This window comes from Phoca vitulina, unplaced genomic scaffold (assembly GCF_004348235.1).
Source record: "Phoca vitulina isolate PV1807 unplaced genomic scaffold, GSC_HSeal_1.0 scaffold36, whole genome shotgun sequence".
NCBI classification, from domain to species: Eukaryota; Metazoa; Chordata; class Mammalia; order Carnivora; family Phocidae; genus Phoca; species Phoca vitulina.
In genome coordinates this window covers 7,528,961-7,545,223 of record NW_022589739.1, presented here as the reverse complement: position 1 = coordinate 7,545,223, position 16,263 = coordinate 7,528,961, and the positions used below count along the sequence as shown (strand labels likewise).

At 37.9% G+C, this 16,263-nt stretch overlaps 1 protein-coding gene and 1 non-coding gene across 4 annotated transcripts in view; both read left to right on the top strand.

The window, feature by feature from the left end:
* SWAP70 (switching B cell complex subunit SWAP70) overlaps nt 1–16,263 on the top strand; it is a 76,906-nt gene that overhangs the window by 24,768 nt on the left and 35,875 nt on the right. The window contains exons 2-3 of one of the 3 annotated variants that reach the window (XM_032427088.1): nt 2,876–3,016; nt 14,149–14,322. In XM_032427088.1, the coding sequence (XP_032282979.1) occupies nt 2,876–3,016; nt 14,149–14,322 (315 nt within the window). Of the gene's footprint in view, nt 1–2,875; nt 3,017–7,866; nt 8,406–14,148; nt 14,323–16,263 lie in introns of those variants that run through there. The other 2 variants (XM_032427090.1, XM_032427089.1) reach the window with 2 other exon arrangements.
* LOC116646606 lies at nt 2,644–2,834 on the top strand. The gene has a single exon (XR_004302155.1). It is a non-coding gene; the product is annotated as a U2 spliceosomal RNA (small nuclear RNA).

Here is a 16,263-nt window from a genome sequence, read left to right as displayed (position 1 = left end):
GTGTACCTCAGGTCTACCACCAAGGTAATCTTTCCCCTACTGTTATTAGTTTCTTATATAATCTGCTAGAGTTTTTAAGAAATAGAACCTTTATTTATTTACTTATTTTTAAGATTTATTTATTTGTCAGAGAGAGAGAGAGCATGCACAAGCAGGCGGAGTGGCAGGCAGAGGGAGAAGCAGACTCTCTGCTGAGCAAGGAGCCCAATGTGGGGTTCGATCCCAGGACCCTGGGATCATGATCTGAGCCGAAGGCAGAGGCTTAACGACTGAGCCACCCAGGTGCCCCTCTGCTAGAGTTTCTTATTTTTTCTTTCTTTCTTCCTTTTTTTTTTTTTAAAGATTTTATTTATTTGACAGAGAGAGACATAGCGAGAGAGGGAACACAAGCAGGGGGAGTGGGAGAGGGAGAAGCAGGCTTCCTGCGGAGGAGGGAGCCTGATGCGGTGCTCGATCCCAGGACCCTGGGATCATTACCTGAGCCGGAGGCAGACACTTAACGACTGAGCCACCCAGGTGCCCTCTTTCTTTTTCTTTTATATAAAAGATGGCACACTAAACAATCTTATGCGTATTGGTTTTTTCACTTAACTTATCTTGGAGATCTTTTCATACCACCACACAGTGAGCTTCCTTATTGTTCTTAATGTTTTATGAATGCATCATAATTTAACCAGTGGTTAGGAATTTTTAGTTGATTAAAGTCCTAAATGATTTCAGATTTGAATGACCTTTGAGCCTTAGTTGAGAAAATTGCTCCTTATTTCTCCAAACTCATATTTCTATAGTACATTACAGGTTTTAAGCACTTTACGTTCTTGCAGTTGATCCTCACAAAACCTCTTTGGAAGAAGATAATTACTCCATAAGTTGTACTAGGTAAATAGAGAAAGGAAATATCTATTTAGGTTTTTGCCGACTGTGGTGCAGGATTCTTCAGCAAGAGCTCTACCGCGCTCTTTTCATGTGCTCTGCTATTGGCAAATAGAGATTTTGCTTGAGAAACACAGCCTGCTTTGTAGGGGTTGATAAAAGTCTTCATTACTTCATTTATAACCATTTGTGAACTTACTTCCTTTACTTTACTTACTTCCTTAAAACCAGTAGAGCATGTAGAAAAGGATCTCCACATAAATGAAGCTTTGAGAAACAAAACAAATATAAAGAGAAGATATGCAAATATTCTTTTTATAGGTTACTTTTTTTAATCTTAAAAAATCCTAACTGAAGTATGTATATGCAGGAAAAAGTGGCATTGAAAGTTTCATTGAGATGAATGTGGTTCTTCAAGTGATTAAATGTGTAGGGCTGAGAAAAGTAGGGAGTATTTTAACCTGGGATTTAACGTCTGGTAAGATTCTCTTAAAGCAAGTACAGCCTGAGCTATGTAATTGACCTGTTTAGAATGCACAAATGAAATGGGAGGGGTTTAAGTTTTACTCTAAAATTTTCATTTAATACAAAATGAGATTAGTACTCACAGACCCCCCAGACTGCTAATTGAACTGCCTGAGTGTTAAAGTATGCACTCAGGTTATGCCAAAACCGGTAATGCTTTATATACGGAATGCAAATCTGAGATATTTTTGCAATTAATTTTTCTCCTATTTCTAAACCAGGCCCTTGATTTCTTTTCTCCTTTTATGTTTATGTTCTTTTAGACTCATGCTGAAAACTTAGCCCAGTATCCTAGAATTTTAGAGATATTTGGACACTTAGAGATTGCTATACCTGAGCCGGAGGCAGACACTTAACGACTGAGCCACCCAGGTGCCCTCTTTCTTTTTCTTTTATATAAAAGATGGCACACTAAACAATCTTAAGCGTATTGCTTTTTTCACTTAACTTATCTTGGAGATCTTTTCATACCACCACACAGTGAGCTTCCTTATTGTTCTTAATGTTTTATGAATGCATCATAATTTAACCAGTGGTTAATACCTTTGTATATTAACTTGGCCCTTTGTATTGAACCAAGTGAGAACACCGGAGCCCAGAGAGGTGTGATTGGCCCTGGTCAGTCACTTTGTCCAGAACCTTCAGCTGCAGCTGCCCAGTTCCATTCTTTCCCTTACAGCTCTAACTGCCTGACACTGCTCTACTTGGGGAGAAGTTTAATTTTGAAAACATCCTCTTGGTCCTTCCCCACTTTTTTCTTTCTAATGTGGGCCAAGTAATAAAAAATTGTAAGGAATATTATAGTCACAGATACTTAAGCATTTTTTTTAAGTATAGTTGACACACGGTGTACATTAGTTTCAGGTGTACAACATAGTGATTCAACTTCTCTTTACGTTATGCTGTGCTCACCACAAGGGTAGCTACCGTCTGTCACCAGACAGTGTTATTACAGTCTCATGGACTGAGTTCCCTATGCCATTCCCTTTATTCCTGTGTAGAGTCACAGATCTTGCATGGAGCCAGCTCATTGTAGGCATGTAAAAGAGACTTGTTTGAAGTGAACCAGAACTGGGGAGGGACTGAGGTAACAACCAAGTGAGGAGCAGGCAGCCAAGCAGTACTCACCCCATATTTGTTAGCTTATTCTCCATCTTTCTCTCCCTACGGCAGGGAGCAGCCAGTTGTGTTCAGACAGTGAAGCTGCCATGTGTTGGTGAGCGGATGCCTTTCAACTACTTTCTTATTGCTTCTCGGCCTTTTGGCTGAGATCAGGTGTAGTATCTGTTCTTACCAGTTTAATATATGATACATCCTCTATCTGAGGACAATATAGTAAATGGATTTTTGGAGCCGGGAGATGGAATAGGAGCTTGCTCCGTCCACTCCGCGCATCGACCTGGTATTGCAGTACTTCCAGGAATGGTGCACCCCCAATTTAAAAAAAATAAAATAAACTACTTTCTTTCCCCCTTAGGTCCTTTCCCATAACCTGTGCACGGTGCTGAAGGTTCCACATGACCCTGTTGCCCTTGAAGAGCACTTCAGGGATGATGATGAGGGGCCCGTCTCCAATCAGGGCTACATGCCGTATTTAAACAAGTTCATTTTGGAAAAGGTACGCTTCTAATGTCTTCTTGCTTACAGCGTTGTTTGATTTGCACATTTCAAGTGGGCCCCAGAGCCCTCTTGCTGGTGAGTTCACTAAGGAGTTCAGGTGTGAGGCATCAGGAGGATAAATCAGAAAGGAAAGAAAGAATGGGAGACTGACATTTCCTATTTCTTCCTCTTCTCCACAGTCTTCTAAAACTTGGTTTGGTATTTTACAACTTGGCTCATTTTTTGAAATTAAGAGCTGTATTTTGTATTAGTCTATAATGTCTTCTCAGAGTGCTTTTTTTTTTCTTTTTAAATTCTGTTCCACATGTACTGGCAATGATTGTTAAAGCATGGGTATGTTAGGGTAAGATGTGAATACCAAAGGTGATGTTAATTATCTTTACTAAATAGCTGTTGTACAGCAAAGTTTTCATCATGGACTTTTCAGGGTACCACTCAGATGCTTCCTCTGGGGTATATTATGAGTAAAGATGCTGCAAAAACCTATTTTGTGTTTGGAAGCCAAATATAACCTATTGGCATTGCTGCCATGTTCAGTTTCTCTTTTGGTTTGGATAACTAAAAATTGACACAAGAAGGTGTTGAATTTAATGTACTTCTATTTCTTTTTAGAAGAAAATAATCTAAACTGATGGCGCCTTCAAATAATTTAAAAAATTGGTCATTAAAAATTATGAAAGTTTGCATATGCTTATTAAATAGGCAATTAATACAAAAATAGATGAAATAAAAAGTGAATGTCTCTTTACTCTTCTAGTCTCACTCTCTAGGAGTAACCACTCTTAACAGTTTGGTGAGTATCTTTGCAGATCTTTTTAAATGTGTACATGCAGACACACCCCTACATAATACATAGTGTTTTGTTTCCGTATGGCTAAGATCATGCTATATATAAAGTTCTTCAAATTGTTTTTTTAACCGAATGATATATTAGTGTCATTTTTCCATTTTGTGTACACTTAGTTTAGATATGAAAGTAATCATATATTCACATGAATGGCTGAGAAATTCCTGGTTTTGCCTATTTATAACACCAAGCGTGAAACTTTTGGATATATTTTAAAAATGCCTTTCAAAAGTGACAATGATAATACTTTAAAATTAAAAGTAAAATACATTTAGGGGCACCTGGCTGGCTAAGTCAGAGGAGCATGTGACTCTTGATCTTGGGGTTGTGGGTTTGAGCCCCACGTTGGGTGTAGAGATGACTTATATAAATAAGCTTAAAAAAACATTTAAAAACTATATTATTCCATCACCTAAATACCACCACAACTATTTACATACTTTTTTCTGTGGATTCTTTGGATTTTTATTGCTGTATATGTATACATTTTTTTATAGTTTAGTGTCTTTGTAATAGGTATGGTAATTAAAATTTATGATAATAAGTTAGTAGTTTGGAAAATGTCAAAGTGTTGATGAGGATTCTTTAAAAAAATCTCATGTTTTAGGGGTGCCTGGGTGGCTCAGTCGTTAAGTGTCTGCCTTCGGCTCAGGTCATGGTCCCAGGGGCCTGGGATCGAGCCCTGCATAGGGCTCCCTGTTCAGCGGGAGCCCGCTTCTCCCTCTCCCTCTGACTGCCGCTCCCCCTGCTTGTGCTCTCTCTCTCTGTCAAATAAATAAATAAAATCTTAAAAAAATAAAAAATCGCATGTTTTTCAGAAATTTTATTGCAAAGGTTGTCAAGATTACAGTGTGTTCATTTTTGTAGTATTCTTTGTACCTATGTCTGTTATTCCACATTAGCCTCACAATACAATTTTCTGCTCTTTGTGTTTGTTTTCTGTGTATATGTGTTATATGTTTAAGTATTCCCTGCAGAGATGATAACATTGCTTTGATCATGCCTAATAATTAGGAAAAAAAGAGAAATCATACCATAATGAAATGTAAGATTTAGTAAGACTCACAGAAGCCACAAATTGTGTGATTCCATTTATATGAAATGCCCCAAATAGGCAAACACATAGAGATAAAAAGTAGATTCTTGGTTGACAGAGGTTGAGGGGAGGTGGGAATGGTGAGTAACTACCAATGGGCTTGTGGTTTCTTTTTGGGATGATGAAAATATTCTAGAATCAGATAGTGATGGTGGTTGCAAAACCTTATGAATATATTAAAAACTATTGAGTTGTACACTTTAAAGTGCAAATTTTATGGTATGTGAATTATATTTCAATAAAAAATGTTTAGGGGTGCCTGGGTGGCTCAGTTGGTTAAGCGTCTGCCTTCGGCTCGGGTCATGATCTCAGGATTGAGCCCCATATCAGGCTCCCTGCTCAGCAGGGAGTCTGCTTCTCCCTCTCCCTCGGCTCCTCCCCATTTGTGCTGTCTCTCTCTCTCTCTCTCGCTCGCTCATTGTCTCTTCTCAAATAAATAAAATCATTAAAAAATGTTTTAATCAAATTATACAGAAACTGATTTGTGAGGTCTCAAAACTTCATAGTATGATGCTGTACTATTTTCTGGAGTTTTTCCTGGGTGCTGTTCTGTTCATTGATGAGGTAGCTTATTTGTGTTCTGTAGTTGTATTATAAGTAAATATGTCTTAAATTCTACAAATACTTGATGACCTGCTGTGTGAGTGTGTTTGATCTTAAAAATTAAAGACAATCAGGGGTGCCTGTTGCTCAGTCAGTTAAGCGTCCCAACTCTTGATTTTGGCTCAGGTCATGATCTCAGGATTCTGAGATGGAGCCCTGCCTTGGGGTCTGCACTGGGTGTGGAGCTTGCCTAAGATTCTCTCCCTCTCCTTCTGCCCTCCACCCCCCACCCCTAAATTAAAAGACAATGAGCAGAATTATGTCTGTTATTAAAATATAGAGCATACTGGGAGATATTCAGAAATCTGAAAATTGCCTTTTCAGTGCTAAAATTTGTGTGGGGTGGGCCAGTGGATAGGGAAACATGGTTTCATATCTCAAAGTGCTGTACTCTAATACTGTATTTTGTTCTCCTTGGTGTAACTTTTGTTAAATATCTTGAACTTTAAGTTTTAAAATGTTTTTTTTGTTTTAGTATTTAGGTATTTTAAAGTTTTATAATTGGGGGAGAAAATATAGCAGTATTTAAAAAGTTCAAAATAAGCCACTAAGTTTGGAGAAAAACTTATTCACAAAATGAGTGAGGATATGATGAAACAGTAAGTTCTTGTTTACATTATTGCTTAGCCACCTGGAGTGGAATTTTGCCAGTCCTTCAATCCAAATAAAGCAGCCAAGGTTTCCATGGTGTGGGTTTAAACTGAGCAAAGATTAGTGCCTTGTTTTGAAACGTGGTTGAAAAAGTGCCAATAGTGACTGGAGAATGTTAACATAAAGTTTAGAGATTGTAATCGGTTATGCAAAAGAAATAGAAAATAATGACTAAATTTGCAAGATGTGATATACATATCTGTGTGTGTCATATACATATGTATATCTATATATCACACACACTATCTCATTTGATCCTTATGTTAATCCTGCAGTGCATAACTGGAATTCTTATTTCCGTTTAACTCAGGAGGAAACAGAGCATAAGGTTGCCTAACAAATAAGGGTTAGATAGATTTTAAACCTAAGCTGTTTAATTTCTAGATCAGTGTTCTTTTAACTGTACTGTTGAGGGATTAATTACTTCCTTTTAGAATTATTGTTTTTCTAGTTATTGGATATATAGGGGAAGGGGAAAGTGGCTTAAAAGCTATTCTGACAAATCTCAAACTCTGTCAGCCTCTAGTTCTCTTAGGTTTTTTCTCAAAAGTTTTAAGATGAGTCTTTTCTCTTAATTGGTATCTGGTTTTTTTTTTTTAATAAAGATTTTTATTTATTTATTTGACAGAGAGAGACACAGCAATAGAGGGAACACAAGCAGGGGGAGTGGGAGAGGGAGAAGCAGGCTTCCCACTGAGTAGGGAGCCCGATGCGGGGATGGATCCCAGGACCCCGAGATCATGACCTGAGCCGAAGGCAGACGCTTAATGACTGAGCCACCCAGGTGCCCCAGTATCTGGTGTTCTTTAGTGTTCATTCTTACCACTTTTTCCCCAGGTGGTTTTAGAGGTTTTTTGCCTTTGCCTAGGAGAATTATTCTGAAGGGGTTTTGGGACTAAGAGATAAATCATGTTGAAATTCACTTTCTAAAAAGTAATTTTTCCATTTGATTTCTGTATTTGCTTCTTCAGAGATAATCATATTCCTGTTGTTCTTCACGTTGATAGAATTTATTTTCAGCTTTCCTGAGACATCAAATGATTAATATGCCTGTGTTCTTGTATCAAATATTTTGCCTTCCCCGAGTGTTAACTTTTTTTATTTTTTTGCTTGTTTGTTAAATTCCTTCTTTGGTAAAGAATGGAATTCTGTAAACATTTAGGAAGAATGTTTTTGTGAGCCTCCCCTCTCTTTTTTTGCAAAGAGACCTTATACCTGGATTATCTGACAGTGAATACTTGAAGAAAGCAGTATATTGTTACCTTTTTACTACTGAGCCCCAGTGCACTACATCAAAAGCTAGTTCTGCTTTAGCATATTTATGTGGCAATCTAATTCTTTCATTGAGATTTAATAGCCTGTTAGGCTTTCGGGTCTGAATCAATGTCAGTTCTTTTTTCCTGATTCCACATGTTAAGGGTTAGTCTGAGCTATTATGACTAAAACCAATAATCCATTGGCAAGATGCCAAGTCCTCATTGCGAAATCTGCCACTTTTCTAGCACAATCCTTTTCTTTTTGGCTTTTTTTCATTAATTTTTTAAAAAGATTTATTTATTTTAGAGACCATGCACGAGGGGTGGGGAGGGGCAGGAGAAGTATGAGAGAGTCTCAAGGTGACTCCCTGTAGGTGGAGCTCGATCTTACAACCCTGATACCGTGACCTGAGCTGAAATCAAGAGTCAGATGCTTGAGCCACCCAGGTGCCCCTCTGCTAAATATTTTAAACACATGTTCTAATTAATTCTTTATATCAACTCCATGGGTTAAGTACCATCATCACTACCATTTTAAAGACAAAGAGACTGGGCCTTGTGTTACATTACTTGCCTAAGGTCACCCAGCTGCTAAGTGGTATTCAGTGATTGTACGGTAATTTTGTCCTGTGGCTTTATAGCTATTCCCTTTTTGGTAGGCTTATATTTTATTTTTATTTTTTTCCCCACTCTTATAAATAATAGTGACTATCCTAGGTAAATCTTTATCTGACTCTAGTTCTCTTTTTAGGATAGATTATTTGAAGTAGAATTATTGATGGAAGAGTATGAATACTGTCTGAGAAAACAAATTCTACAATCAATTTCCAAAGCATCAAATTGGCCAATTTCCCTGTCTTCTGAGAACTGTCTCTGTTTCACAGGAACTTTAGTCTTGAGCTGGCTTGGATGAAAATTCTAGTTTAGAAAACATGTGAGTTTAGTTTTGTAAATACTTTTAGTACTTTGAATTGGAATTGAGGTCTATAAATAGCATTGCTATCTTGTATGAATTTTAGTGAAAAGGAAATATATGTTGAAAATGAGAACAACTCTACACATTTCTTTTTAGGATATTGTCTTCCATTTGGATACCTTGAAACCACTGGCAGCCATTAGTAGTTTTCCAAAAGATGTGAGACTTTTGATTTATTATGTGTGATATAAACTGGGATTTTGAGCAGTGTATAATCTTAGATGAGATGGAGTATGGAATCATAGATTTCTAGACCTTTTATCGTTACAATAGACCTTGAGATCTTCTCGATATATAGATTTATTTTAATTAAGCAAGAATTAAATATTGAGCCCATACCCTTCAAAGGCTTGCTGTTGTTTTTAGGTGAAGCCGAACATCCTTATCATGGCATACAGGGCCATGTTCAATTTGGCCTCTGCCACCCTCTCCAGCCTCCTTTTCTTTCTCTCCCCTTCTTGTTCACTTCAGTGCAGTTATGTTGGCCTTCTCTCTGTTCCTCATATTATCAAGACCCTTCCTGCCACAGAGCCTTCAGACATGTCACTTCCTCTGTGGTAAGTCTTCTTCCACCCGTAACATGCATCTAATTCCTGCTCATCCTGTAGGTCTCAGCTTGATTGTCACTTCCTCAGGAAGATTTTTCCAGGTAGCACCCTACCCTTACCAGAGCTAACCTGCTGTCCTATAAAGTGTTCTTACACTATCCTCTGTTTTCCCTTTGTAGCATTTACCACAGTTTTCATCATGTAGATGGTTATGTTATTGTTGTATTGTTTGATACCTGAAAACCCTCCTGGAGTGTAACTTCTGTGACAGGCAAGGACTGGTTCACCATTGTCCAACTCTATTGATTGCTTTCATTTTGTGCAGAAGTTTTAAAGTTTGAAATAGTCTTAGTTGTCCATTTTTGCTTTTGTTGCCTGTGCTGTAAGTATCATATCCAAGAAATCATTGCCTATTCCAATGTCGTGAAGCTCTTCCCCTATGTTTTCTTGTAGGATTTTTATAGTTTCAGGTCTTACGTTTAGATTTTTACTCCATTTTGCATTAATTTTTGTATATGGTGTAAGATAAGAGCCCATTTTATTGTGCTGCATATGGATATTCAGTTTTCCTAGCACTAGTTGTTGAAGAGACTATCTTTTCCTCGTTGTATAGTCTTGGCATCCTTGTTAAAGATCATTTGGCTGCTGCATACATGAGGGTTTATTTCTGGGCTCTGTTTTACTGGTCTGTATGTCTCTCCTTATGCTAGCTAGTACCATACTGTTTTGATTACTGTAGCTTTGTGATATATTTCGAAATTAGGAAGTATAAGGCCTCAACTTTTGTTCTTCTTAAGATTATTTTGGCTATTCAGGGTCCTTTGAGATTCTGTGTGAATTTCAGCATGATGTTTTCTGTTTCTGGAAAAAAAATGCCATTGGGATTTTCTTGGGATTGCATTGAATCTGTAAGTTCCTTTGGTAGTGTGGACATTTTAGCAATAGTAAGTCTTCCAATCCATGAACATGGGAGGTCTTTCCATTTATTTATATCATCTTTAATTTCTTTCAGTAACATTTGGTAGTTTTCAATGTACAAGTCTTTTGCCTCCTTGGCTAAGTTTATTCCTAAGTATTTTATTCTTTCTGATGCTATGCTAAATGGGATTTTTAAAATTTCTTTTTTAGAGTGTTTGTTGTTAGTGTTTAGAAACATGACTGATTTTTAAGTGTTAATTTGTATCCTGCATCTTTGCCGAATTTTTTTATTAGTTCTAACAGGTTTTCTTTGCGGAATCTTTAGAGTTTTCTACATATAAGAAAGAACATGTTGGGGCGCCTGGGTGGCTCAGATGGTTAAGCGTCTGCTTTTGGCTCAGGTCGTGATCCCAGGGTCCTGGGATCGAGCCCTGCACTGGGCTCCCTGCTCCGCGGGAAGCCTGTTTCTCCCTCTCCCGCTCCCCCTGCTTGTGTTCCCTCTCTCGCTGTGTCTCTCTCTGTCAAATAAATAAATAAAATCTTAAAACAAAACAAACAAAAAAAGAACATGTTATCTGCAAACAGGTAATTTTACTTCTTCCTTTCTTTTTTTTTTTTTTTTAAAAGATTTTATTTATTTATTTGACAGAGAGAGACACAGCGAGAGAGGGAACACAAGCAGGGGGAGCGGGAGAGGGAGAAGCAGGCCTCCCACCGAACAGGGAGCCCGATGCGGGGCTCTATCCCAGGACCCTGGGATCACAACCTGAGCCGAAGGCAGACGCTTAACAACTGAGCCACCCAGGCACCCCTACTTCTTCCTTACTAATTTGGATCCCCTTCCTTCCTCCCTCCCTCCCTCCCTTCCTCCCTCCTTCCTTCTTTTCTTTTCTCTTTTCTTTTCTTTTCCTTTTCCTTTTCCTCTTTCTTTTTCTTTTCCTTTTCCTTTTCCTTTACTTCTTGCCTGCTTGCCTGCGTGCCTAATTGCTCTGGCTAGGACTTTCAGTATTGTGTTGAATACAAGTAGTGAGAGTGTGTTGAATACAAGTAGTTAGAGTGGGCATTCTTACCTTGTTCCTGATCCTAGAGGAAAAACTCAGTTTTCCACTGTTGTGTACAATGTTAGCTGTGGGCTTTTCGTATCATTTTGTACTTTTTAAAAAATATGTAAATGCCTTCATTTAGTATGTTTTTATCCTTGAGCATGATTAAACTAAAGAATAGTGCATTAAATTTTAGAGAAAGGAATGAGCCAAACAGACAATTTCTTAAAATTAAGTTATACAGTGGACATGGATCAAAAAGCCACTATTTATTTCCTGGGCAAATTTATGGAGAATTTGCCTGGTTTCTGATGCCATTGCAATCTGATTTTTACCCAAATTTCTTGCCTATCTTAAAGGTAACTAGTAAGCACTCAATTGCAAAACCAGTGGTCTTTTCTTAAACAACTCCTTTTTAATCTCTGTAGCATTTGACACTATTGATCAAACTTTCTTAACAGTTTCCTCACTCAATTTTCATATCTTTGTGGTTCTCCTGCCACTTTGACTGTTCCTTCGGTCATCATAATTCCTCTTCCTCCTCTTGTTTTGTAAATGTCTATCTCCCCTGAGGTTCTGTTTTTTGATCCCATCTCTTTTCTCGATTTATGTTTCCTGTCAGTGATCTCATTGACCGCCATGGCTTCATTCGTCATCAGCATACAGTTGATTCACAGATCTGCCTCTCCTCTTAGGCTACAGTTGCACTTTGTTTGTCTTTGGACACCTCCATCTAAATATCTTAGCAGACCTTCAGGTTGAAGATGCTCATAACTGAAAACTTTATCTTTCCTTCTCCCTTGTTTTTGTCTCCGTCCTGTGACTATTCCCTAAACCTGGCTGGTGTGATGTTTCTGCCATACCTTTGCTCATGCCATTTCCTTTCCTGTCTTTTGTAATACTTTTCCTTGCATTCTTCATATACTTCAAGGTCTGCCTCAAATACCATCTTTCTGCAAAGTACTAATCTGGGCAGCCGATGACCTGTTCTCATTCTCTGCTCTAAAACCCTTCAGTTGGGGGTTTCTTATAGTCTATTTCTTAAAATTACGAAGCTGTTTGTGATTTGGTCTATGTTTGCTTTTCTAGCCATAAGTCTAGCCACTCCCCCTCAGGAACCCTATAATTCATCACATAATCCACACAGAATCACTTCTTGTTCTTCAGGGTAAGGCTACATGCTTTTGTGTACCTGTCATTTCCCCAAAGTGTTTTTTAGGGGTGCAGGTGGATAGAGTTGATGGTGGTGGCCTATGAAACTAGTCCTGTAGAGATGTCTTCCATCACATAGATATCCTCCATCTACTGAGTTCTGTAAGCATTTTAGCAGAGTGGAAAGAGACAGCATTTGAGCTTTGATTTAAACTCTAGTTTTGATATTTACCAGCCATATGAGCTTGGTATTCAGTTTTTCTGAACTTCTGTTTCCTGATATTTACAAGCCGTGTAAACTTGGTAAAAGTATGCAGTTTTTCTCTATTTCCTGATCTGTAAAATAGGGGAAATATCTGGCCTTACAAGGCTAATATGAGGTTTAAGTGAGAAACTGCATATAAAATGCCAAGCATACCTTAAAAGTCTTCATAAATGGTGTTAAAGGAAAAAAAAAAAAGAAAAGAAAAAAGAAGCTGCTGTGGCAGCTACTGCTTTCCCTTCGTGGGATCAATTGTGTATGATTGGGGTGTGGGAAATGGTGCCAGCCTGAGACAGGATGCTGAAGGCAGAGCACAAAGGATATCTTCGTATTCCTGGGGAACTGGTGTACCAACCACAAATTCTAGGGAGAGGTCAAGAGAAATTTCTCCCTGCTGTCAGCTGGTGACTTCTTTCTTACCATACACATAACACTTTGTTTCTCTCTTTTCAAAAAGAAATGCTTTGTTCATATGGTCCTGCCACCCACTCTGCCTTCCCCTGTACATCTTCCTTGTTGTCCCAGAATATGGCTTTTAACATGCAGGTTGTAAGGGGCGCCTGCATGGCTCAGTCGGTTAAGTGCCTGACTCTTGATTTCGGTTCAGGTCCTGATCGGGTCCTGGGATTGAGATATAGCACAACTTCTTTATCCATTCATCTATCGATGGACACTTACGTTGTTTTCATGTCTTAGCTATGGTAAATAATGCTGCTAGGAACATGGGGGTGCAGATATTTTTTTTTGAGTTAACATTTTTGTTACCTTTGGATATATTCCCAGAAGTGGAATTGCTGGATCATATGGCATTTTTTAAAACAAATTTTTGAGGATCCTCCATACAGTTTTCCATAGTGACTATAAACTCTTTGATATTTAATGATCCTTTAGGACTCTACTCTGTTGTCATGTCACTTTTTCTGCAAATCCCCCAGTTCTTAAGATTGGATTAGTTCCTCAGTGTTCCCACGGAACCCTCTGCTTACCTCTTTTATAGTACTTATCACACTATATTGTAATTGTCTTGGCTTTCCTTGGAGACATGGGCTAGTATTATATTCAGTATCTTTGCATTATCCCTGACATAATAATTACTATCTAAATTTTATCTGTTGAATGAGTGAAAAACTATTGAATTATACATGGTATTATATTAGAATTTGTCTATTGCATTTCTGTTTTCCCTAATAAACTGAATATTCTATGAGCAGAGACCAAGTTCTTCATCTTTATATCCTTAATTTGTAGCATAGTACTTGGCTCATAATAGATGCTGAGGGAATATTGAATGCATGATTGAATGACCGTATGGCAGGGCTGTCTTTTTAGAATTTCAGTTAAAGTTTGTTTTTTGTTTTTGTTTTTTTTCCAAAAGAAAATGTCTTCTTTGACTATATAGGTAAAGATGAGATATCTGCATCTGGCTCATACTGAGTAATTGATATTCTCCACTCCTCTGTACCAGGGTTGGTAGTTATATTTAGAAGAGAGCGTGTACATGTGAAAAAATAACTATTCGACAAGCTAGTATTTTATGTGCCAAGTGAGTGATTTGGACAGATAGATGTTGCTTTAGTGTCAGGCTAAATATAACATCTTAATAGGGCTTTTGAAAGTGTGGTATACAAGCAAGTACTTAGAGAATGGTTATTAGTTAATTGGATTGGTGAAAATGGAAACCTGTATCTGTTTTACTTGGCTTATATCCTGCTTATTTTGGAATATTTCCTCATTCATTAGAATTTTTTCACTGAAATTTTAACTCAATTCTTTTTTAGGTCCAAGACAACTTTGACAAGATTGAATTCAATAGGATGTGTTGGACCCTCTGTGTCAAAAAAAACCTCACCAAGAGTCCCCTGCTAATTACAGAAGAAGATGCATTTAAAGTATGGGTTATTTTCAACTTTTTATCTGAGGACAAGTATCCATTAATTATTGTGCCAGAAGAGGTAAGGTGTGGCTCTGGGAAGTTCTTACATGGTCATCATAGCATTTAATAGATCTAGCTTGGTAGTACTGTGTTAATTCAGTGTAGATAATAGAAGGAGATCTGGGACTAGTGCTTTTGGATCAGAGGCAAAACAGCCTGAATCCAAAATAGTCCAAAACTCAGTGATTTGGGGTCATGTAATACCCCTGGAGATTTGCAGACAGGGTGGGACTTTCATCTCTAAATTGCTGTAATTATAGATGAATCTGTCCTCATATCCAGAGTCTTTATTCAGTACAAGTCACAACATAATTTTCTGTCTACTTACATATTGGCAAAACCAGTATGGCGTTTTAGGAAAGCAGGGCAAAATTGGCTGAGTGATGCTATATGGGAAACATAGAATCCACAATGCTGTTTCTCAAGGCTGTTTCATGTGAGGAAATACTATCCTTGTTTCAAAGTCCAGAATGGTGACTTTTTATTGTACTTTACGAAGTAAATAAAAAAGGGCATTTGCTTATTCTGTTCTGACTTCTTTTCCCTGAGCTTCCAAAGGAAAAAAAAAGACAGGTGTAGGGTTTCTGTGCTATCTTACTGCCTTAAAAAATTACATATGTAATACATGCTTATTATAGTAGTAAATATAGAAAAGACTAATTCGCAGAATTACAATCGGGTATAGTGCTCCCCTTAAAAGAAATCTGTCATTCCTTAACTTTTGACAAATTATTTCACCTCTTGAGTTTTAATTTCCTCACCTACAAAATAGGGCTCATCACAGTGTTAAAGGGTAGGAGGTTCTGCATTTAAAGGACTTAGCTTAGTACCTGGCATGTAAGATGTACTCAGTAAATAGTGTCAACTCTTGTGACTACTGTTATTGCATTTTTGCACACTAGTCTGCTTATTTCCTTAGGACAGATTTCCAGCAGTGGAGTTCTGAGTCCTAAAAAACACACTTTCAAGGTATTTGATGAACAAGGCAGAATTGCCTGTCAGAAAGGCCATACCAATTTATATACCTGATTGAGGGGGCCTGTTATTACTTATCCTGCCAATACAGAGTCTAGTCTGTGATTTCTGTGATTCATATTCATGTTAGGAAAATCTCTTTAAAAGTTCATACTGCAATATTTTATTTAAAGTCAGCAAGCATTTATTGACTGCCAACAATAAGCAAGGCGCCAAGAGGAATGCAGAGGGAAAGAGATTGCTTCCTGCCTTCAAGGAATTTGTAGTCTGCTCAAGGAAAAAAAATAAGTCAAGTGTAATTCGAAGCAAAATAGATTACCTGTTATAAGAGAGGTACAAAGGCCATGCAAATACAGAGAAGGGAAAGATTTATTCCAGCTTGGGGGAAATAAGTAAGGAAGGCTTTGTAAGAGGCAATGTAATATAATGGGCAAAAGCAGGGTCTTAAACTTTTTCCATAAAGGGCCAGACAATAAATATTTGAGGCTTTGTGGCCCTCTTGGGCCGTACTGTCTCTGTTGCAGCTACTTAAATCTGCCGTTATGGCAAGAAAGCAGTCATAGACAGTATGTTGCTGTGCTTCAATAACATGGACTTTGAAATGTGAATTTGTGAATTTTATATAATATTCAAGGATCATGAAATATTATTCTTTTTTTTTTTCCCCTCCCAACCACTTAAAACTGCAGAAACTGTTCTTAGGTCATGGGTGTATACAGACATGCCATGAGCCAGATTTGGCTGAGGGGACTGGAGTGGATTTGTGGTCTGTCATTTGCTGTTCCCTGGTTAAGGGCAGGGTCTGCAGTCAGATTTCCTGGATTTGAATTCTAGCTCTATCACTGTTCACTAGCCATGTGACTTTGGGCGATATACATCGTTCGTTTTTGCTGCAGTTTCTTCAACTATAAAATAGGGTTAATGCTAATATCTACCTCCTCCTGTTCTTGTGAAGATTGGACAAGGAGAATGCCTGACGCTTGGA